Raw genomic sequence first — 22,376 nt, forward strand, 5'->3', positions numbered from 1 at the left:
AAGCTAATTATCATGATGAGGAAAGTCCTGGGATTATGTATCTACACCGTAACAGCTCAGTGCCACCATAGGTATGGTAGATCAAATGTTCCCCCTCTCTTATACAAATATATGAATCTGTTTTTATTCCAATTAGAAGGAATAGATTCTTGAAATTAATCGTGAAAATAAACGTATAAATAAATAGGTCACAACAAGCAAACTTGGATTGTTAGTTAGATCCCCAATGAATTGATGTCAGTATTACAGACCAAAAAATTTCACACAAACTTAAAATAGTACATATTTTTAAATATGACAATATATGCATGTAAACACTGGATATAGGATACATTTCAAACCAACATTCCCATTTAGTATTGATTTTATTAAAAGTGCCTTCAGTTTTGAGGTTCATTCAAAATTATAAAGTTTGATCAGTGATATTACTGTACAACACATTCATGAAGCACAGGATCACATATGCTAAAAGATAGCAGCTTGACAAATTTGAATTACCATAGTACCTTAGAGCAAAGCCCGATTTAAAATATTCAATGCAAGTCAACAAGCAATATTTTTGACTAACCTTTTAGCTTTGAAATACCTAAAAATGTATACCTAGAGGTTTACATTCTGTATGTAACTTAGTTTGCAACGTCACCTTTCCCAAGTATATATATTTATTTGGCAGTAATTAATAAATGAGTTGGATTTTAATGCCCACAAATGGAGGGGGAGAATCTGTTCACAAACTACATATGTACAGCGTGTGTGTGTGTGCGCAACAGCGCAACTATTAATAGCATATATATTCCAAAATAAATGGCAGCAGTGATTATGAAGGTAACTTACTCAACATACTGTTCAGCACTTTTAGATCATAACTACCACTATCTTTTCAGACTATAGGGCGATGATATTGGTTAGGATATTTCTCACAACTCCGCTGGTCGCATCAACTATTTCTTGGCTCTCCTGCCTTGTATAATTCCTTTGTCATTTGTTCACTCCTTAGTCTCCACCCTATAATCGACCTTCCCTTTTATTATTCCCTGCCTTCCCCAACTTTCCTGCTCTTGCACTCACTTAAAGATATCTTTGGCATTTCCTGGTTCAGATGGAAGGTTACTGAATTGGAGGTATTAACTCTATCATCTCACAGAAACTGTCTAGATTCTGTTAACAACAAATTTGATATACAATAGGAAAACTCATGATCAAATATTGTACATAAACAGATCAATATTTGGGATGCATTTTGCATCACAATATACATTTACAATCCCTGAATGTCTGCTGATTACAGCAACAATAATGGATGACAGTATCCATATAAATGTAATTTTACTGGATATAACCATTTCAAGTTAAAATGTAACTTACAGCATCTCTAAATCAATACAGCAGTTTTATAGTAAATGTTGACAAATATCAAGGTATCCAGTGCAAATGTTCTTGTATTTAATTATACAATAAATCTGGTATAGTCTCTAGAGTAAATAGGACTTTTCTTTTGCCAAGCCAAGTTGACCATAGTTGAACAATGAGAGCACCCACTTTTGGTAGGGCAATTTGGAGTTCATTTTTTAGATATCACTGCATTAAATACAGTCTGTGTTTATGTGGCTGATCACCAGGAATAAAATATAGCAGAAATAAAAACAGAGTAAGAAGCTAAAGTGAAAACCAATTTCCCCCCTATCTATGTTCTATCAATTGTTTCCACAGTTACACTTCTCATTTCCTGCTACAAGCTCCTTGACCATCTTCTCCAATGAAAAAAGGTGTTCATCAGTATCTTCAGGAACAAGACTTCGTAAGGAGTCAGCAAGTTTAAATAGATATTCTGTGTTCCTTCCACTTTGTCCAACGGCATTCAAAATTTGCAGAGCCATGTCTTCTAAGGGTGCTGGGCCCAGGTAATTGGGATTATCGCATGTTCCTATATATTGCATCACAGGAAAAGGACCAATTGAAGTATCCTTAGGATAAAATGTGACAGTAGTAGTCCTATAACCATTTTTTTCTCGTAAGTCAAGATATTTCTTTACTTCTTCCTCCTTTCCGTCTGGTAGTTTATACGCCACACCCCAAACAAGACCCTGGACATAAACAAATATGGTAATCATTATTTGTGTAAAATATTAATATATTTATTCATAAATAATTTGCAATGGTTTATCGTTGTTTGCAATAGTTTATCGTTAGATAAAGGCCACATTAACATTCATAAACAGGTGAATGATTACCCTGGCATAATATGGAAAAGCAATGCTATAAATAAGAAATAAAATAGAAAATGCTGAAAAAAGGTCATTGAAAAGTAATTAATGTTGAAGGTTAGTGACTTAATTGGATCAACCTGAAATGTCAATTATGTTTCTCTCTATGCTTCCTGAGTATATCCAGTATTTTCTGTTTTTAATGAATGGTACAGCCATCCATGTTGAAATTATCCACTGGATCAGAACCTGCTGCCCGTAGGCAGCTGCTTGCACTCACACTGATATAGATATGAACTGAACCCAATAACAACTCAGTCAGAAGTCATCCTGACCTTAAATGGCAAGATCCCAAGCACAAAAATGCCACTGACAGAAAATTCTAAAAAGCACAATGTTAGCTCTGCCAATGCCTCCAACAGTTACATGACGTTTAATAACAGTGAATGTTTCTGAGTGCCACTGATGTTTAAAGGGTTTTGCAATCTTGTTTCATTAATCTTAGTTAAGGTAGATAATCATTTAATGAAGTTTGATTAATGTGGAAAGTGATAATTTACACATGTATTTATCTCTGCCCATGTACCTGTTCCCCAAGAGTGTTTAATTGCCATCTACAGAAAGAATGAAAAATGACATTCCATCACAGATACTGATCGCTCCATCGAAGAGATCTATAGTGCTGCCTCAAAGAGACAGCCAATATCACCAAAGACCCACACCAGGGTGGCCACATCTAATTTTGCTCCTACCACAGGGAAGGAGCCTGAAAACCGTGACTACCAGGTTCAAGAATAGCTTCTTCCCAACAACCATAAAGCTCTTGAACACTACACCCTTACCTCAACAACTATGAATATTGGTTGTGCTGTCAACTTTTCTTTTTTTTGCACATTTATTACGGTGATAGATTTATTGAATTTTTAATATAATTATAAATTATCTGTCTGTACTGCATGTATGGGGCTGTTAAGATGCTGCAAGTAAGAATTTTATTGTTGGTACATATAACAATTAAACATTCTTGATGACCAAGAACTTGAAGTTATTGACTCACTCTACCACCAATGTGCTGAAGCCAGGTTCATGGACCCTGTTACAAGGGAACAAGTTCAAGGATCTGACTAGCAGAACAGAAAAAGGCTCACTCGTCAGTTTAGTTACAAATCAGATTTATTGGCAAGAGAGAATAAAAACCAGACTTGGCTTGGTTACAGCAGCACATCTCTCTCTCTCTCTCTCTGCCTCCATCCGCGGCGCTGATCGCGACTCAGCCCATCGGTGAACCCCTCTCGTACATGAACTAACTTATGGCTTACTGGTACCTGTCTTTATACAGGTAAGAAATCAGCCGTTTAAGTAACAGCTCCGCGATGTTGGAGTCGGCGGTCCCAGCCCTCCAGAGCACGGCGACCCGGGCAAGGCATCGCCCGCTCCATGATGGCGCCCCAGCGCTGTGCCGCCGCCGAAGCTGAAGTCCCGGCCGGTCGCGGCAGGAAACGCCGCTCCAGACGGCCGCTAGGAAGGGGCGAAAACACGGCTCGGAGAAAAGCCGCATCTCCGACCAGGTAGTGACTGAGAAAAATAGTTTCCCCCTTTCCCCCCCCCCACATAAAAAGACTAAAAGACCTCCAAAACAAACACTTTTAACTCACTAAAAAAAAAAAAGGGTGAAAAGATTAACAGCTGCTGGCAGGGCAGCCATACTCGACGGCGGCCCCTACGTAACTATGTAACTTGTCCACCAGCTTCCAAACACCCCGAAAGGCCACCATCCTCCCGGGATTGTAGTCGTGGTGCTGTTCTCCGACCCTTTAAATCTTCTCTACGGCGTCCTGGATGTGGTCAGTGAGGTTGGTGATGTTCTCTTTTACCCCATTCAGACCAGTCACCGAGTATGTATGACCACGCATGGTACAAATTAACTTGTTTCGTTGGAGGTCCCAAACCTTAATGCCGTCATCAATACCACCAGAGATAATCTGATCACTTGTGTCATTATATGTTGCTGCCAGTACTTGGTACATGTTTTGAAACGTATCGATTACAGCCTTCTTCCGAATGTCCCATAGCTTCACTGTTTCGTCTTCGATTCCTGTACAGACCAACTGTGGTCCACGGCCGGTTGGATAACATGAATTCACAAAAGATGTGTGATGTTTCACTGTCCCACACTGCTACAGTTGTTCCCGTTGATGCTGTCAAAAGCATGCTGGCATCTGTGTTATAAATCAATTCCATCACTGCTCCACTGTGACCTTTCAATGTAGCATAATTTTTGCAGTCATCATATACATTCCAAAACAATGTGTCAATCAAATTCTGCAGATGCCAGTGTTGATCCATTCGAGTGAAATTTACAACAATAAACTTCTCCTGACCCGTTAAAAGCATTAAAAGGGCTTGAAGTCTAGAGGTTCTTGGTCCCACCTGCTATGGGTTCCCCTGCACTGAGGGCAGCAGGTTGTTGTGGGAGTACTTGACCTGCACCAACGCCAGCTTGTTTGCTATTTCTTTTTACCAAACATTTCCTTTCTATTCGTCAGATCCTGCCGACTACGCCAATTGTTACAAAGGAACAGGTTCAAGGATCTGGCTAGTAGAACAGAAAAAGGCACACTCATCTGTCTAGTTACAAGTCAGATTTATTGGCAAGAGAAAACAAAAACAATACTTGTCTTGGTGTGCGCGGGGTCCGTTTTACAGCAGCACACCTCTCTCTGACCCTCTCTGCCTCCGTCCGCGGTGCTGTCGCGACTCAGCCCGTCGGTGAACTCGCGTACATGAACTAACATGGCTTACTGGCGACTGGCAGTTAAGAAATCAGCTGTTGAAATAACCGTCGGTAAGTCCTGGTCAATAGCACTTCAAACTATAACGAATGGCAGGGGACTGCATCCGAGCGAGGCCCCTCCACCCCCCTTTGAGAACAAAGCGCTATCAGCCAGACTGGCACTTAAAGCAATACACAGCACTACAGACTTGGCGCGCAACTCAATACACACAGCGCTCCAGAGACGGCGCACAAAGCAATACACACAACACATAATCCTCCGAAATTTCCGCCACCTCCAACGGGATCCCACCACTAGCTACATTTTCCCATCTTCACCTCTTTCCACCTTCCGCAGAGACCATTCCTTCCGCAAATCCCTGGTTAAATCATCCCTTCCCATCCAAACCACCCCCTCCCTAGGTACCTTCCCCTGCAACCGCAGAAGGTGCAACACCTGTCGTTATACCTGCACCCTTGACTCTGTCCAGGGACTCCGGCAGTCCTTTCAGGTTAGGCAGGTGTTCACTTGCGCCTCCTCCAACCTCATCTACTGAATCCGTTGTTCAAGATGTGGACTCTTATACATTGGCGAGACCAAACGCAGACTGGGCGATCGTTTCGCGGAACACCTTCACTCAGCCCGCTTGAACCAATCTCCCGGTTGCTGGACACTTTAATTCTCCTTCCCATTCCCCCACAGACCTTTGTGTCTTTGGTCTCCTCCATTGTCAGAGTGAGGCTAAATGCAAATTGAAGGAACTGCAATGCAAACAAAGAGCTGTCAGCTGCAGCACTATGGGTTCTAATATATACCGCTACCAGCCACAGCGCTATGGGTTCTAATATATACCGCTACCGGCCTAAGCGCTATGGGTTGTTCGAGAATATAAAAGACCCTCAGATTTTCCCTTCCTGAAGTCGACAATCAACTCCTTGGCTTGCTAATGTTGACAGCAAATTTGTTCTGGCAGATTATTAATCTCACTCCAATGCTCCAATTTATCGTTACCCAATATTCATCCAACAACAGTGATATCGTTGGTGAATTTAAAGATAGCGGAGCCATATCTGGTTAGTCAGGCGTATAGAGTGAATAGATCAGGGGACTAAGCGTGCAGTCTTGAAGTGCTCCCGTGTTGGTGGTCAGTGAGGAAGTGTTGCCAATTTGTACAGATTATGAAATTGAGGATCTAATTGCATAGGGATGAGCAAAGGCCCAGTTCCTGAGTTTGACAATAAGTTTAGAGAGGATAAAAGTATTGAATGTTCAGTTAAAGTTGATGAACAACAACCTGTCACATGTGTTCTTGCCCAAGTGTGGAGAACCAGGGAGATTGCATTTGCTTTCAATCTGTTGCTCAGGAGGTGAATTGGAGTGGGTCCTGATCCTTAAGGCAGGTATAGAGTCAGAGTCATAGAGTGATACAGTGTGGAAACAGGCTCTTCTGCCTAACTTGCCCACAACAGCCAACATGCCCCAGCTGCACTAATCCCACCTGCCTGCGTTTGATCCATATCCCTCCAAACCTGTCCTATCCGTGTACCTGTCTAATTGTTTCTTAAATGTTGGAATAGTCCCAGCCTCAACTACCTCTGGCAGCTTGTTCCATACACCCGCCACCCTTAGTGTGAGAAAGTTACCCTTCAGATTTAATTACCACTATTAAATCTTTTCCCCTTCACCTTAAACCCATGTCCTCTGGTCCTTGATTCACCTACTCTGGGCAAGAGACTCTGTGCACCTACCCAATCCGTTCCTCTTATGATTTTATACACCTCTAGAAGATCTCCGCTCATCCTCCTGTGCGCGAGGGAATAGAGTCCCAGCCTACTCAACCTCTCCCTATAGTTCAGACCCTCTAGTCCTGGCAATATCCTCGTAAATCTTCTCTATACCCTTTCCAGCTTGACAACATCTTTCATATAACATGGTGCTCAGAAATGAACACAATACTCTAAATGCGGTCTCACCAACATCTTATACAACTGCAACATGACCTCACAACTTCTACTCCATTCTCTGACTGATGAAGACCAATGTACAAAAATCCTTTTTGACCACCTTATCTACCTGCGAACCGACTTTCAAGGAACCATGCACCTGCACTCCTAGATCCCTTTGTGGCCCTACCATTGGTTGAGAGGGAACGGATCTGCTGGCTCCGATCGGGCCAGTTCCAGAGCCCCAGCCGCAAGGGGCAAATTCGGCCCATCGATCGGTGCTGAATTCCCGAAGAGGTCGAGGTCGGCCGCCTAAGCGCAACATTCCATGGGGGATTTCAAATGAGCTCTCGTGATTTTGTCTGGATTAAAGGAGGCGCCGGACCATCAGTTGCTGGAAAATCGGTGGTGGATCTGTACCATATTTCGAACGGCACGCATCATCCTTATCCAATACACTCCTGATCCCGATTGATGACTTTGTTTTGTATTCTCTCCAGGGAAACTCTTGTACACTATATTCTAACAGCTTTGTTGAAATAAGAAACTGAAATGAGACAACCTTTCTCCTAAATTTTATAACAAAATAGATGTTATCGTTGCACAAGTACTCAATTAAATACAGAATATCTCAACTAAAGATGAAAACTAAAAACTGAACTTCCATCAAACATTAAGTGTGCATTTACAGATTGTTTTTCTCTCTCAGGCCTGAATAAACCCTGTTATGGCACTGAGCCACATGAAAACAAGGAATGATTTGACCCAAACTCATGACATTAAACCTCACCGTCTTAAGATGCTCCTTTCAACCCAACTTCCTGATCTAGCTTTTGCAGACCAAATATAAATACCACCTTGTGATGAAATGAAAAATCTGTACAAATAACAGGGAACAGTTTACTACATTAAAGACAATGTAAAACTGCAAGTTGTTGAAACACTAATGTAACTTATGTTACGTTTTACTCAGTACACTGTGAACAATGTTCTCATGTGCAGCATTCTGGCAATCATCCCTTTATTGAAAAGGAGGCAGTTAAAAGGGAAATGTGCAATGAGCTTCAACTCTATTACAAAAGAACAATCACACCATTTGAAACTACTGTGTACTGCATCTATAGTTAGTGTTCAGCACCAGTCAGCATCATCTCATACTTGCTTAATAACACTACCTGACTCACTGAAACATAGGCTACATATTGTAAAGTTAGAAATGTTCTGAAATAGCTATGCACACGAGTAGAAAAATATTTGTACCAAGAAAAGAGATGTTATAATCATCAATAGGCCACTTTGATTTGAAATTGCAACTTTACAGTGGTGGTTTTCTACATAGCATGGTATTTTAGTATTCTATAGGTTTAATGTGTAGATTTATACACCTAAAATTTATATTTAAAACTATTATAACATACAGGTTCTGGCAGTGCACGTTAAACAAGCAGTAACCTCTAACATGATCAGCTTTTTCAACATGTAATCATTCACATTTTGGATGTATTTAAACTAGGAATACTCAGACGAAAAATCTTAAACTCTATTGCTCTACAAAGAAAATCAGATACTTGGAAAACACATGTGCTAACAAAACTTAGTGACCTGTTATTGTTACTACATATACATTTAAATTCATTTATTTCAAAGGACTGATTAACAATTATGCATTGTTCATTTACCTCAGGATCTTCAACAAGTGTGACAACTCTTCCAGGCTGCAGGGATGGAATGAGAAATACACAAAAATAAAACCACGTGTTTGTGCATAATTTAATTGGAAAACCAAATTTGGCCTCAATTTAAAAGACCTCAAATAAGATTTATTTCTTGCTTTAAATGAAACTGTTCTAACGAGACTGATACGGGTAATAAAACTGAACGATTCGTCTCTTGTTATCCCAAAGCCTTTCCACAATCTATAAGACCCATGCAAGAATTTACTCAAGCAAATGCAGTTACAACAAAAGCACAACATTATTTTACTTGATTAGCAATTCCATCACCTTAAACATTCATTATCACCATTAACACTGTAACATTACCATTGTGCATCATGGACAATCTTGCATTGTGGCACATGAAAAGGTTTCTTCAACAGTATCTCCGATAAGTGTCATTTTTCATTACTTAGAGGGGCAGCAGAGGCAAGCTCCCCTCTACATTACCCATCCTGTGCCTATAAATGCATGCTATCGCCATTTCATAAATATCAGTATCAAAATCCTAGAACTTTTGATCCCAGTGCATTCGACACAAGAACTCCAGATGTTCATTGCCACCTTAAGAACTATTTGTGGAAAATCAATATGGGCATTAAAATAAATCAAGCAATTGTAAAAGTCACTATTTTCAATAGCCAAAATCAATATTTTTCACATACAGAATCTTAATTTATTGCAAATATTGGCTCTGGAGAAAAAGTGAAAGGTGGAGTCAGGCTGTCATAAAGAAAAAAGATTAACATACAATGAGTGGAGAACTGCCAACGCAAACCATCCAATCAGCTCCAGGTTTAGCCAAGGCTGTGAAGCCTGGAGCAGAATCCAAACAAGTTGTGGATAAATATTACTTCAGAAAACTGTTTATAATCTCTTGTTAAGAGTGAAGGGCAACGTAGGTACGCGTAAGGAAGCTTGGATGACAAGGGAAATTGAGGCTCTTATCAAGAAGGAGGAAGAATAAGGCAGGTATAGTCTGCTCGGATCGATTATATTCTTGGAGGATTTTTAGGAACTTGCTAAAAGAGGAAATTAGGAGGGCAAAAAGAGGACAGGAGGTGGCTCTGGAAGATAATATTAAGGATAATCCCAAGTGATTTTATGTATATTTAGGGGAAAAAAGGGTAACCAGAGAGAGAATGGGTCCCCCCAAGAATCAAAGCGGTCAACTCTGTGTGGAGTCACAAGAGTGGGAAAGCTCCCGAATGAGTGCTTGTCCTCTGCTTTAACTGTGGAGAAAGACATGAGGACTGGGATACCAAGGGCAGTCAATGGAAGTGCCTTGCAGGCAGTTGGTATTATGGTCAAGGAGGTGCTGAAGTTCCTAACATGTATGAAGGTAGACAAATCTCCTGATCCAAAACATCACCTATCCTTTTTCTCCAGAGATGCTGCCTGACCTGCTGAGTTGCTCCAGCACTTTATATCTGTCTTTGGTATAAACCAGCATCTATAGTTCTTGATTACAAAAAGAAACTACTTTTGGCTTAGGAGGTTGTGATATAAAATATCGTAATAAAAATACATAATTGGAAAAGGAAGTGGAAGTGCCTTGCAGGCAGTTGGTATTATGGTCAAGGAGGTGCTGAAGAAGGGTTTCGGCCCGAAACGTCGCCTATTTCCTTCGCTCCATAGATGCTGCTGCACCAGCTGAGTTTCCCCAGCAATTTTGTGTACCTACTTTTGGCTTAAGTGGGCATGATCTCTGAAGAACATAAGCAGGAGCAGACCAACTGGCCAATTGAACCTGGCCTGCTATTCAATAAGAACGTTGTTATCTGATACCTACCGCTATCCTGTTCTTTCCCCATATCCATTGATTCCCTTGTCATTCAACTATGTGTTCATTTCTACTTTGCATATATTCATTGCCTTGGCCTCTACAACTATCCGGGGTCGAGATTTCCATATAGAACCATGGGAGATTGCAGATGCTGCAATCTGGAGCAAAAAGCAAACTGCAGGAGTCTTGATGCCAAATTCCAAGCCAAACATCTTATCCCTTTGCTTCCACAGATGCTGCCTGACCCACTGAGTTGTTCCTGCACTTTGTTCTTTTGCTAGAGAATTCTAAAAACAATCTTCTGGACAGGAGAAATTCTTAAATAGTGCTTTGAGGCTATGCTCCTTAGTTCTAGATGCGCTACAACACAAGAGAATCTCTTTAGCACACACCCTTTTCAACTTCTTCCAAATGTTTCCATAGGACCACTTATTTCTCTAAATTCTAACAACTTGATCAATTTCCTTTCAAATGTGAATCCCTTCAATCAGTGGGTGAGAGCAAAACAGGGATTTCTCAGTCATAGGATAGGAATGGAAGTATGTATCTATAGCATTCTATGCAGTGTTAGTCATTTCGCTTGCCGTAGGCCTTTTCCAATTATGTATTTTTAAAAGCTGCCCATTATTTTAATACAATTTAGCCTGCTAGTCTTTGAATTAAATGTACCTGGGTCAAAGAGTCTATGAATACACTGATTTTGATCTTGCCAGATTATGAAATTCTACTGTAGATTGCTCCTTGCACTTCTCGTCACAAATTTAAACTATGAGCACAGCTGGCAAAGTGTTCTCCTGTGATGTACAAGTCAATCTGGTCCTCCTTATTCCCCTAAAGTAATCCAACAATTCCCCTTTTCTCATTGGGGCAGGAACATATTGACAAAGAATGATCTCTTGAGCACACTTCTTGAATTTGTTATGCACTTTGACTTTTATCCAAATATTATTCCAATCACAAATGGCAGATGAAGTTCCACACTGACACCACGCTATAGTTTCTGCACCTGTCTACAAATTAGCAACTGATAAACCCCTTGAACATCTTCGCACTTTTTTTTAAGCAGCCAATATAGATTAATGGTAGCCTTATTATTTCTCAAATCCTAATCTGATGGATTCTGTTAATCTTGTTCATTCCAGCACCATGGTCAGATATATCCGAGGACACTAGGGAAGCTAGAGAGAAAATTGCAGGTGCCCTTGCTGAGATTTACGAGTCGCCACTAAATATGAGTGAGGTGTCAGAAGACTGGAGGGTGGCAAATGTTGTACCCCTATTCAAGAAGGGCTGCAGGGAAATTGCTGGGAACTATAGGCCAGTGCGCTTAACATCTGTAGTTGGAAAGTTACTAGAGAATATTCTGAAGGATAGGATATACAGGCATTTAGACGGACAAGAGATGATTAGAGATAGTTAGCATGGTTTTGTATAAAGGGGGTTGTGTCTCACAAATCTGATTGAGATTTCTGAAGACGAGACTAAAAAGATCATTGAAGGCAGAGCTGTAGTTGTAGATGTTGCATAGATGGACTTACGCAAAGCATTCAACAAGGTTCTGCATGGTTGACTGCTCTGAAAGGTTAGATTCCATGGGATCCAAGGAGAGATACCTGAATGGATAGAAAATTGGTTTCATGGAAGGAAGCAGAGGGTGATGGTGGAAGGTTGCTTCTCGGATTGGAGGCCTGAGACTAGTGGCTAGTGTACATTGCTGTTTGTCATCTATATCAATCATTTGGATGAGAACGTACAAGGCGTAATTATCAAGTTGGCAGATGCCACTGAAGTGGGTGGTATTGTAGACAGTGAAGATGGTTGTCAAAAATTGCAGCAGGATCTTGATCTGTTGGGCAGTTGGGCTGAGGAATAGTTGATGGAATTTAATACAGAGAAATGTGAGGTGTTACATTTTGGAAAGTCCAACAAGGCCTGGACCTGCACAGCGAATGGTAGGGCACTGTGGACAGTTGTAGAGCAGAGGGATCTTGGTGTGCAGGTACATAGTTCCTTGAAAATGTCACCACTGGTTGATAAGGTGGTCAAAAAGGCATTCAGCACATTGACTTTCATCACTCTGTATTGTGCATAGAAATTGGGAAGTCATGTTACAGTTGTACAAGACATTGGTGAAGTGAGGCCACATTTAAAGTATTCTGTTCAGGTTTGTTCACCATATAAAGACGTTGTCCAGAAGGAAAGGGTGCAGAGAAGATTTATGAAGATTTGCCAGAACTCAAGGGTCTGAGCTATATGGAGAGGTTGAGCAGGCTTGGAGCGCAAGAGGAAGAGGGGTGATCTTATCGAGGCATACAAGATTCTGAGAGGAATAGATCGGGTAAATGCCCATAGTCTTTTGCCCAGAGCAGGGGAAATCAAGAATCAGGGGACATAGGTTTAAGGTGAGGATGGAAAAGATTTAATAAGACAGTAGACAATAGGTGCAGGAGTAGGCCATTCGGCCCTTCGAGCCAGCACCGCCATTCAATGTGATCATGGCTGATCATCCTTAATCAGTACCCGTTCCTGCCTTCTCCCTATATCCCCTGACTCTGCTATCTTCAAGAGCCCTATCTAGCTCTCTCTTGAAAGCATCCAGAGAGCCCGCCTCCACCGCTCTCTGAGGCAGAGAATTCCACAGGCTCACCACTCTCTGTGAGAAAAAATGTTTCCTCGTCTCCGTTCTAAATGGCTTACTCCTTATTCTTAAATTGTGGCCCCTGGGTTCTAGACTCCCCCAACATCGGGAACACGTTTCCTGCCTCTAGCGTGTCCAAACCCTTAACAATCTTATATGTTTCTATGAGATTTCCTCTCATCCTTCTAAACTCCAGAGTGTACAAGCCCAGCTGCTCCATTCTCTCAGCATATGACAGTCCCGCCATCCCGGGAATTAACCGGGAAGAAACTGTGGGGTAACTTTTTTTTTTTACAAAGGGTGGTGGATATGAGGAACAAGCTGCTGGGGGAGGTAATTGAGGCAGGTACTATCATATCGCTTAAGGGACATTTGGATGGGTACATGGATAGGAAGGATAGGTTCAGAAGGCCAAGCATAGACAGGTGGGACTAGTGTAGATGGGGCATGTTGGTCAGCACGTTGGTCCGAAGGGCCTGTTTCCATGCTACATGACTCTATGGCCATCTCAATCAGCCCTGGAAACATATCCCCACCGTTCTTTCCTTTTCTCCTTTGCCAGAACATTTGCATCCATGAATTTTCAAGTGTCCAGTTACACCTTTTAAGCCACGTCTCAATCACTGTAACTACGTCACTTTTTTTCCTCTTGGCATCTGATGCCACAGTTCAATGTTATTTACCGGATTTTAAAGCTTAGATACCGGGACTCCGATCCTGCTCCCATGTAAAATGTCATGCTTCAGCACATTCACCCCCCCCCCCACCCCCACACACACAGCACCTCTCCCCTCTCCAGATACTTCCGGACGCCTCTACCATCTCTGCAAATCAGCCCCCTCCTCCCCCGACCCCCTCCCGCAACCGCGACATCTGCCTCCCCACACACTCCCTCCTGCATCTACCTGCCTCCACACCCCACCCCATTGGTCACCACCCTTCTCAACAACTGCTCCCCACAACCCACCTCCTGCCACCCACCCTTCTTCACATCACCCCAGAGCCCCCTCTTCTCAACCTACCTCCTGGCGCCTCTTATTCAACCCTCCCTCCGCAACTTTCCCCAGTCCGTACCCCTACCGGCGCCTGCTCCTTTTATACCATAGCTATTCTATGCCTCCACCCCTCTGCTTGCCCTCCCCGAACCTGCCCTACACCCCCCCCCCCCCACCACAAACATCTCCTGCTTACAACGACCCCTCTGCAACCCACCCCAGCACCTCTCCCATCCGGCGCCTCCACATACCTTACCCCCCACCCATCGCCTGTCCGCCTTCACACCGCATAGCACCTGCTCCCCCCCCCCCAATCTATCTACAGTCCGTAACACCCAGACCCTCCACCTGGTCCTCGCCTGCCCCTTTCCACACTCCTGGTCCCTCGGCCCCATATGACCCCTCCCCCCCTCCTCTCTCCACACCCCCTCCTCTCTCCATTCTCCTCCGCCCCTCTCAACTCCTCCCTTCCCCACACCCCCTTCCCCACACCCCCTCTCCACATCCCCCCTCCCTTCACCTCTTCCCCATCCCCTCACCTCCTCCTCATCCCCACACACCCCCCTCTCCACATCCCCTCCTCCCCGACACTCTCTCCACAGCACCCAGGGTCCAGCCCTGTCCACCCCGCTTCCCCCCGGCGCCTGCCGCTGTGTGTGTCGGTGTCGGTGCCGCTGTGTGTGTCGGTGTCGGTGCCGCTGTGTGTGTCGGTGCCGCTGTGTGTGTCGGTGCCGCTGTGTGTGTCGGTGTCGCTGTGTGTGTCGGTGCCGCTGTGTGTGTCGGTGTCGGTGCCGCGGCCGCTGTGTGTGTCGGTGCCGCTGTGTGTGTCGGTGCCGCGGCCGCTGTGTGTGTCGGTGTGTGTGTCGGTGTGTGTGTCGGTGCCACTGTGTGTGTCGGTGCCGCTGTGTGTGTCGGGGCCTCGGTGTATGTCGGTGCCGCTGCCGCGGTGTCGGTGCGTGTGTCGGTGCCGCGGTGTCGGTGTGTGTGTGTCGGTGTCGGTGTCGGTGCCGCTCACTCACTCACTCACCCACCTTGCCCGGCATGCCCCGATGGTCGGTGCTGCCCTGCCAGAAGCGGCGGTTGTAGCCCCGAATGTACCCCACTAACTTCTCCTGGTACGGGAAGTCTACTTTCCAGATCAGCGAGCCGTACCCGAATATCCACATGGCGACTCGGCCGCTGCCAGTTGGGGCGCGGCGGACAATTTGATTTTAACTGTAAACCAACGAACAATCTGGGAGCCCCGCGATTACCCTCGGCACCCGCCGCAACTGCGCAGGCGCGCACTGGGCTGCGCGCACGGCAGCATGGGAGACTGAGTTGGAGCGGCCGCTTGTCCACTCAACGTTCCCCGCAGCACACAAAGACTACAACTCCCGGCAGGCCGAGCGCCGCCCTATCTCTCTTCTGATTGAACAGCCGGAATCAACCCGACCCCATGACGTCAGGCCGGGAAGTTGACCAATGGGATGTTAGCCATGTGGGCAGGTCCCGGCGGGGTTTCAGCGCCGCGGTTGAGGGCGGGTGGAGCTGGTGAGTAATGGGCCGCAGGTGGGGGTGCGGTCAGGCGGCTTCAAGGACAGGGGTTGCCTGTCCATCCCGTCCCGATAACTCAACCTCTGGCGTTTTGTTAGTGTAGGAAAGGAAGTGGCAGATGCTGGTTTACACCGAAGGTAGACACAAACTGTTGGAGTAACCCAGCGGGACAGGCAGCATCTCTGGAGAGAAGGAATGGCGTTTCGGGTCAAGAGACCTCTTCAGTGAGACTCAGGAAGGTAAACATAAAAATGTTTATGTTCATAAAACATAAATGTTATATGGAGGTAAACATAAAATACTGGAGAAACTCAGTGGGTGAGGCAGCATCTATGGAGAGAAGGAACAGGCGACGTTTCGGGTCTTGGTTTCTTGGTCCTCCAAAATATTCCAAGTTGAATTTAAACTGGAGGTGGTGAAGGGACGACTTAAGCCAGAAAGGGTTATTGGGAAGAAAGAGCTACTTTAAATTTAGTTGCAAATTTAGTCGAGGCCCTTCTTCGGACTAGTGGGGGTGGGTTTGTGGGAGAGCTGGGGAGGGGAGGGGAAGGAGGGAGAAAGCAAGGACTATCTGAAATTAGGGAAGGCAATGTTCATACCGCTGGGGTGTAAACTACCCAAGCGAAATATGAGGTGCTGTTCCTCCAAATTGCACTGGGCATCACTCTGGCAATGAAGGAGGCCCAGGACAGAAAGGTCAGATTGGGAGGGGGAGTTGAAGTGCTGAGCAACTGGGTGATCAGTATGGTTAATACGAACTGAGCAGAGGTGTTGGGCGAAGCGATCGCCGAGCCTCTGCTTGGTCTCGCCGATGTAGAGACGTTGGAACCTGGAGCAGCGGATGCAGTAGATGAGGGTAGAGGAGGTGCAGGTGAAGCTCTGGCTCACCAGGAAAGACTGATTTGGTCCTTGGATGGAGTCGAGGGGGGAGGTAAAGCGACGTGTAGCAGGGGAAAGTACCCTGAGAGGGGCTGGTTTCGGTAGGAAGTGACAAATTGACCAGGGAGTTACGGAGGGAACGGTCTCTGCGGAACGGTCATATGGAGGTGTATGGCATGAAAACAACAGATCGAAGCAGATGCTGATAAGGAAATGTTGAATGGTTCGTTGTTAGCTGTGGGGAAGCTGACAAGGAGGCATTTAATCAGGAAGACAGTGAAACTGGTCGGATAACTAGCATGGGGGAGAGAAGGGATACAAGAATTACTTGATGTTAGAGAAGTCAATATTTGTGCCGTTGTAAGCTGCAAAGGTGAAATATGAGGTGCTGTTTCTCCAATTTGTGCTGGGCCTCAATTTGACAGTGGAGGAGGCTCAGGACTGAAAACTCAGGGTGGTAATGAGTGGGGGAGTTAAAGTGTTTAGCAACCAGGAGATTGCGTAGACCTACGCAGACTGAGGGATTGGTGTATGGAGGAAACCTGTCACTTTCTGTTTATTGTACAGGAGGTGAGGTGCCTCCTGTACAATAAATCCTTCCTCCCCTCAACACGGCCTACATTCTGCTGTTGAAAATGCAGGCTCCATCTTCAGTGTTCTTAAATTCAGTGTTCTTGGTATCCAAATCCTTCTCCATTTTTCAGAGAAAATAAATACGTCCATTAGGCTGTGCACCCCTCCTCCTCGTTCAATGCTGTCAAATTGGAATGCACAAGTATGTGGAGGAACATGTACAATGAAAATCTTGCTGGCAGCAGCACCATTGGCACATACACAGCTAACACGCAGTATAACTATACATCAATTATACGCAACATTAAAAGGAAAAAGACTGCAAAACAATAGAAATACACCTATAGTTTTGCAAGAAGTGGTCCATAGTGTTATATTGCTGAGAGAAGATTAAGATTGTGGAGACTGATTCAGGAACCTGGTAGTTGCAGGAAAGTAGCTTTTCCCGAACTGGTGTGGGACTTCAGACAGCGTTGTACAGAATGGAAAAAGGCCTTTTGGTCCAACTTGTGTATGTCGACCAAGATGGCCCATCTACACCTCCTGGTTTTGGCCCATTTTCCTATCCATGTAGCAGTCTAAATGTCTTTTAAATGTCGTTACAGTACCTCCTCTGCTAGCTTGTTCCGTATACCCTCTGTGTGAAAAAGTTGCTCCTCTGGTTCTTATTAAATATTTCTCCACTCACCTTAAACCTATGTCCTCTGGATCTTGATTCCCTGATTGTCGGTAAAATATTCTGTGCATGTACCCTATTTATTCCGCTCATGATTGAATTCACCTCCATAAGATCACCTCTCACCCTCCTGTGCTAGAATTAAGTCCTAGCCTGCGCAACCTCTCCCAAGAGCTCAGTCCCTCGTTTTGACAACATCCTTGTAAATCTTCTCTGCATTCCTTCCAGTTTAACATCTATCCTATAGCAGGGTGACCGAAACTGAAACTTTTACTCCAAATGCGGCCTCACCAATTCTTGTACATTTAATAATAATAATAATAATAAATACTTTATTGATCCCCTCAGGGAAATTCAGATGTCCAGAAGCTCCCAACCAACAAACCCACAGATTCAAAACGAACGCAGACAGAAAATACATAGAATACAATGTGGACACTACCTGAGAGCAATAAATACTTTAAAAAAAGACCAATAATTAACAGTTAAAAATTAATAATTGCAAAATGCATCCCCCTACAGCCTAGCGGTCCGAATTATAAAATCTAATGGCTGCAGGGGTGAAGGATCTCCTGAACCGCTCCGTTCTACAGGGCAGGGAGAGGAGCCGGTTGTTGTTCCGAGTGCTCTTTTGACTCTCCAGAATTAATGGAGGGGATGCCCGGGGTTTTTCAGGATGACCTGCACCTTGTGCCTCATACGCCTCTCAAGCACCTCCATCCCAGAGTCTACTCTCCCCTCCAGCACTGAGCTAGCTTATTTAACCAGTTTGACCAGCTTCCTTTATAACAACATTCCAATTTTTATACTCAATACTTTGACTGACAGAGAGGCAAAGGGACTTGGGAGTGCCGATATGGGAATCCCAAAAAGTTAATTTGCAAGTCAATCAGTGGTAAGTAAGGCAAATGCAACGCCAGCATTACTTTTGAGAGGAGTAGAATATAAAAACAGAGTTAAGGCACTGGTCAGACTGCATTTGGAGTATTGGGAGCCGTTTTGGGCCACATATCTGTGGAAGGATGTGCTGATGTTGGAGAGGGACCAGAAGAGGTTTACAAGAATTATCCCAGGGATGATTGAGTTAACAGACGGCACTGGGCCTGTACTCGCTGGAGTTTAGAAGGATGATGGGGTACCTCATTGAAACGTACTGAATAGTGAGAGGTCTGGATAGTGTGGATGTTTAGAGGATTTTTTTTATTGGTTGGAGAGTCTAGCACCTGAGGCTATAGCCTCAGATTAAAAGGACAACTTTAGAAAGGAGATGAGGATGGATTTCTTTAGCCAGAGGGTGGAAATCTGTAGAATTAATTGCCACAGAAAGCTGTGGAGGCCAAGTCAATGGATATTTTTAAGGTGGAGAAAGACAGACTCTTGTTTAGTTTATTGTCACGTGTACCGAGGTACAGTGAAAAGCTTAGTACAGGTGTTAGGGGTTATGGGGGAGAAGGGTTGAGAGGAAGATAGATCAGCCATGATTGAATAGTGGAGTAGACTTGATGTGCTGAATGATGTAATTCTGCTCCTGTAACTTATGATGGCCAATGTGCCGAAAGCCTACTTGACTACCCTGTCTACCTGTGACACCACCTTTAATGAACTATGTACCAGCACTGCTAGATCTGCCTGCTCTACAACACTCTCTAGAGACCTGGCATATTTCTATACCTGCTGCCCAATATTTGCAGTGAAAAGTGGGTGTAGGCTTGATGGTGGTTGATCCTTGATGATGGATGCTGCCCTTGTGAAGTAGTGACTCCCAAAGATGATTTTGATGATGGGGAAGGTTGTGTCTGCAATGGAGTGGGCTGTGGCCACCATTCTCTGAAGCCTCTTGTATTACTGTGTATTGGGATGGCCTTGATGCCATAAGGTCAGGATAGTTTCTACAGTGCATCTGTAAAATGTTATGGTATTTGTTGCATGCTGAATCTGGTTAAACATCTAAGGGAGTAGAGGTGCTGCTCCATGCGCTAGGCAGAGACAGATGTTAATGCCCAGGAATTTGAAGCTGCTAACTCTCTTCACCACTGACCCACCAATGAAATCTCCTGACTTCCCCTTTCTGAAGTTAACAATTAGTTATTTGCTTTTGTTGATGTTGAGTGAGTTGTTGCTGCAGTAGCACCACTCAACAAGGTGCTCTTATGTCCCTCCTGTATGCTGAGTCATTACCACCCATGATGTGGCCAATGACAGTAGTGTTGCCAGCAGATTTGGAGCTGTGCTTAAACATCCAGTTGTAATTATGCTCCTATAGCTTACCGCCTTAGTCTAGTTCAGTAAAACACTGAGTGAGGCACTGGATCAACTAATTCTTTATTCTCACTCACAAATGAACTTCCTATACGATACCTAACCAACACTGCGGGTCCGACCCTCGTCTCTACTCGTCCAAGCCCTTCAGCCTCGTGTGAATAGACACCTCCAGACAGTCAAGAAAGTCCCATGTGCACTTCCAGAAGATCGACTTCGATCCATGTGGTGTCCCCTCTTTTATACTGTATCAGACCAGTGGCGTGAAAATACATGGGGGTACAACCCCTACAAGCCAATCACAAATAAAGATCATATAATATATTTATTGACAGTTCTCTAACCCAATCACAAATTACCCCATTACATTGTTTCCACAGAAGGGTCTAGTTGGAAAACAGTTCACCAAAGTAAAGAAACATTTCCCCAGGTAGTATAAACAATTTGAACAAGGCTCCATACATTGACCAGTCACAAGATAACAGCACAAACACTCTGCAACATAATTAAAAATACTTTACAACACCCTAGTCTACAACCAATCCTGATCATCCATTTGCAACCCTGCTCAGCTCTTTCTGTAAAACCCTCATACATGTTATCAATAGGGAGGACATCTGGACATCACCTTGTACTTAACTTCCTCCCAGGGTCCAGACACCCTGGAACCATGAGAGTCATGGCCCTGCAGCTTTTCACAAAAAAAAGAACAAGCAGGCTTTGCGAATGCAGAGATCCTCCATTTTGTGACATTTATTTTGCCAATGTTATCATTTCCCTCTTTTATCATATTATGATAACCAAAACACAACAATAACCCCATTCTAGCCAGATATCCGAACATGAAGATGCTGATGTAATTTCACCAAGCTTCCCTGGGCGTAGCTTCATGATTTCTGTCTGATGCGTCTCCACCACCCAAGTTTTCATAGCGCGAATCCTCTCCATCCGTAGTGTCAGGTGCATCTGTTTTTGACTTCGAAGAGTATGATGTTTTCTAAGAGAATCTTGAACAAAATAAGTTAGCAGCCTACTCTCTTACTGATACTCTTGCAGTGGTGGAGATGCACCCATGCATTTCTACCTTCTACCTTCACTGCTGTTGGAGTTGTTAGGAGAACCTGGTATGGTCGTCCCAGCGAACCTCCAACCCTTTCCTTACCCAGTTCTTTATAAGGACATAGTCTCCAGGCGCCACCTTTGTAGAAGCAGTCAACAGAGGCAACTCACCATACGCTGCTCTTACCCTACAATGTTATTCTCTCAAAGCTCTAGTCAAAGCCAGAACGTAGTCGGTCATCTCCGCAGTCATATGGAAATTTATAACTTTCATCGCATTTTGGTTCCAAGGTGTTCTTAGGGGTCTACCATAAACAATTTCAGCTGGGCTCAGTCTAGATTTCCCTGCAGGCGTGACTCTAATTTGAAATAAAGTTATGGGGAGTAATTTAATCCAACCAAGTCTACGCCTTCAATTTAGCTAATTGATTTTCCCTTTCTACAAGTCCAGCAGCCTGTGGTCGATAAGCACAGTGTAACTGCTGCTGGATGCCCAGCTGTTCACAAAACTCTTTATGAACTTGCCCAATAAAATGTGGACCATTGTCTGAACTAAGTCGAATAGGCATGCCAAATCTATGGACAATTTCTTTCATTAACACCTTGACAACAGTAGCCACTTTGTTATCAAGGGTTGGATAAGCTTTGATCCACCTGCTGAATACATGGACTATGACAAGTACATATCTATCCCTGGCACCTTTCTAACTCGATGTAATCCATCTGTAATGTCTCAAAAGGACTCATGGGCAACGGTGTCTTTCCATCTCCAGAACCTATTCCTTTTCCAGGATTGTATTTCTGGCAAACCAGGCAACTGCTACTTTTTGAGCTAATGTTTGTAACCTTGGATGCCACCCAGTAGCCATGAGAGTGTCTCCTACTGCTCTTGCACCGCAATGAGAAGCATAGTGCATGCACTCTATAGCCCACACTGCCAGAGGATCTGTCATACATGTTTGCCCTGCTGGAGTGGTCCATAATCCTGTCATACCATCCAGTGTACACCCAAGTTTCCTCCATCGTTCTGTATCCCTTTCAGTAGCCTCCTCCTGCAACTGAACAATCTCTTGGATGGTTGGCTTCGGCTTCTCCGAGGGAGACCTGTTACTTAAACTTTTAGTTTGCCTCATCATCTGGTACCATCATCTTACGTTCCCGGGATACTTTTTTGCTGCCTGGTCGGCACTACAATTTCCAATGACTGTTGGGGTCTGTCCTCTTGTGTGTGCACTACATTTCATGACTAAATTTGTCTGGGTAGCATCAGGGCCTTTAATAAATCCGTCACCAATTGTTTGTTTGATATTTGAGTCCCTGCTGAGGTAAGAAATCCTCT

General features: G+C 44.2%; 2 protein-coding genes across 5 annotated transcripts in view; one reads left to right on the plus strand and one right to left on the minus strand.

Moving 5' to 3' along the window:
* Positions 1 to 346: 346 nt before the first annotated feature.
* On the minus strand, positions 347 to 15,370 carry chac2 (ChaC glutathione specific gamma-glutamylcyclotransferase 2). Of its 2 annotated transcripts, XM_033025235.1 has the most exons (3): positions 15,087 to 15,360; positions 8,601 to 8,636; positions 347 to 2,084 (listed from the first exon to the last, which is right to left on the minus strand). In XM_033025235.1, exons 1-3 carry the CDS (start codon positions 15,219 to 15,221, stop codon positions 1,695 to 1,697), a joined length of 561 nt encoding a protein of 186 aa, XP_032881126.1. In that variant the 5' UTR covers positions 15,222 to 15,360; the 3' UTR covers positions 347 to 1,694. The 2 variants fall into 2 exon arrangements, with proteins under 2 accessions (XP_032881126.1, XP_032881127.1); XM_033025236.1 differs by lacking the exon at positions 8,601 to 8,636 and having other exon boundaries at positions 15,087 to 15,370.
* A 118-nt stretch (positions 15,371 to 15,488) lies between these two features.
* Positions 15,489 to 22,376, plus strand: part of asb3 (ankyrin repeat and SOCS box containing 3) — a 79,236-nt gene continuing 72,348 nt past the window's right edge. For 2 of the 3 annotated variants that reach the window (XM_033025237.1, XM_033025240.1), the window contains exon 1: positions 15,489 to 15,588. In XM_033025237.1, coding sequence (XP_032881128.1) covers positions 15,525 to 15,588 — 64 coding nt within the window. In that variant the 5' untranslated portion in view covers positions 15,489 to 15,524. Of the gene's footprint in view, positions 15,589 to 15,656; positions 15,831 to 22,376 lie in introns of those variants that run through there. The other variant, XM_033025239.1, reaches the window with a different exon arrangement.

Source organism: Amblyraja radiata, chromosome 8 (genome assembly GCF_010909765.2).
Source record: "Amblyraja radiata isolate CabotCenter1 chromosome 8, sAmbRad1.1.pri, whole genome shotgun sequence".
NCBI classification, from domain to species: domain Eukaryota; kingdom Metazoa; phylum Chordata; class Chondrichthyes; order Rajiformes; family Rajidae; genus Amblyraja; species Amblyraja radiata.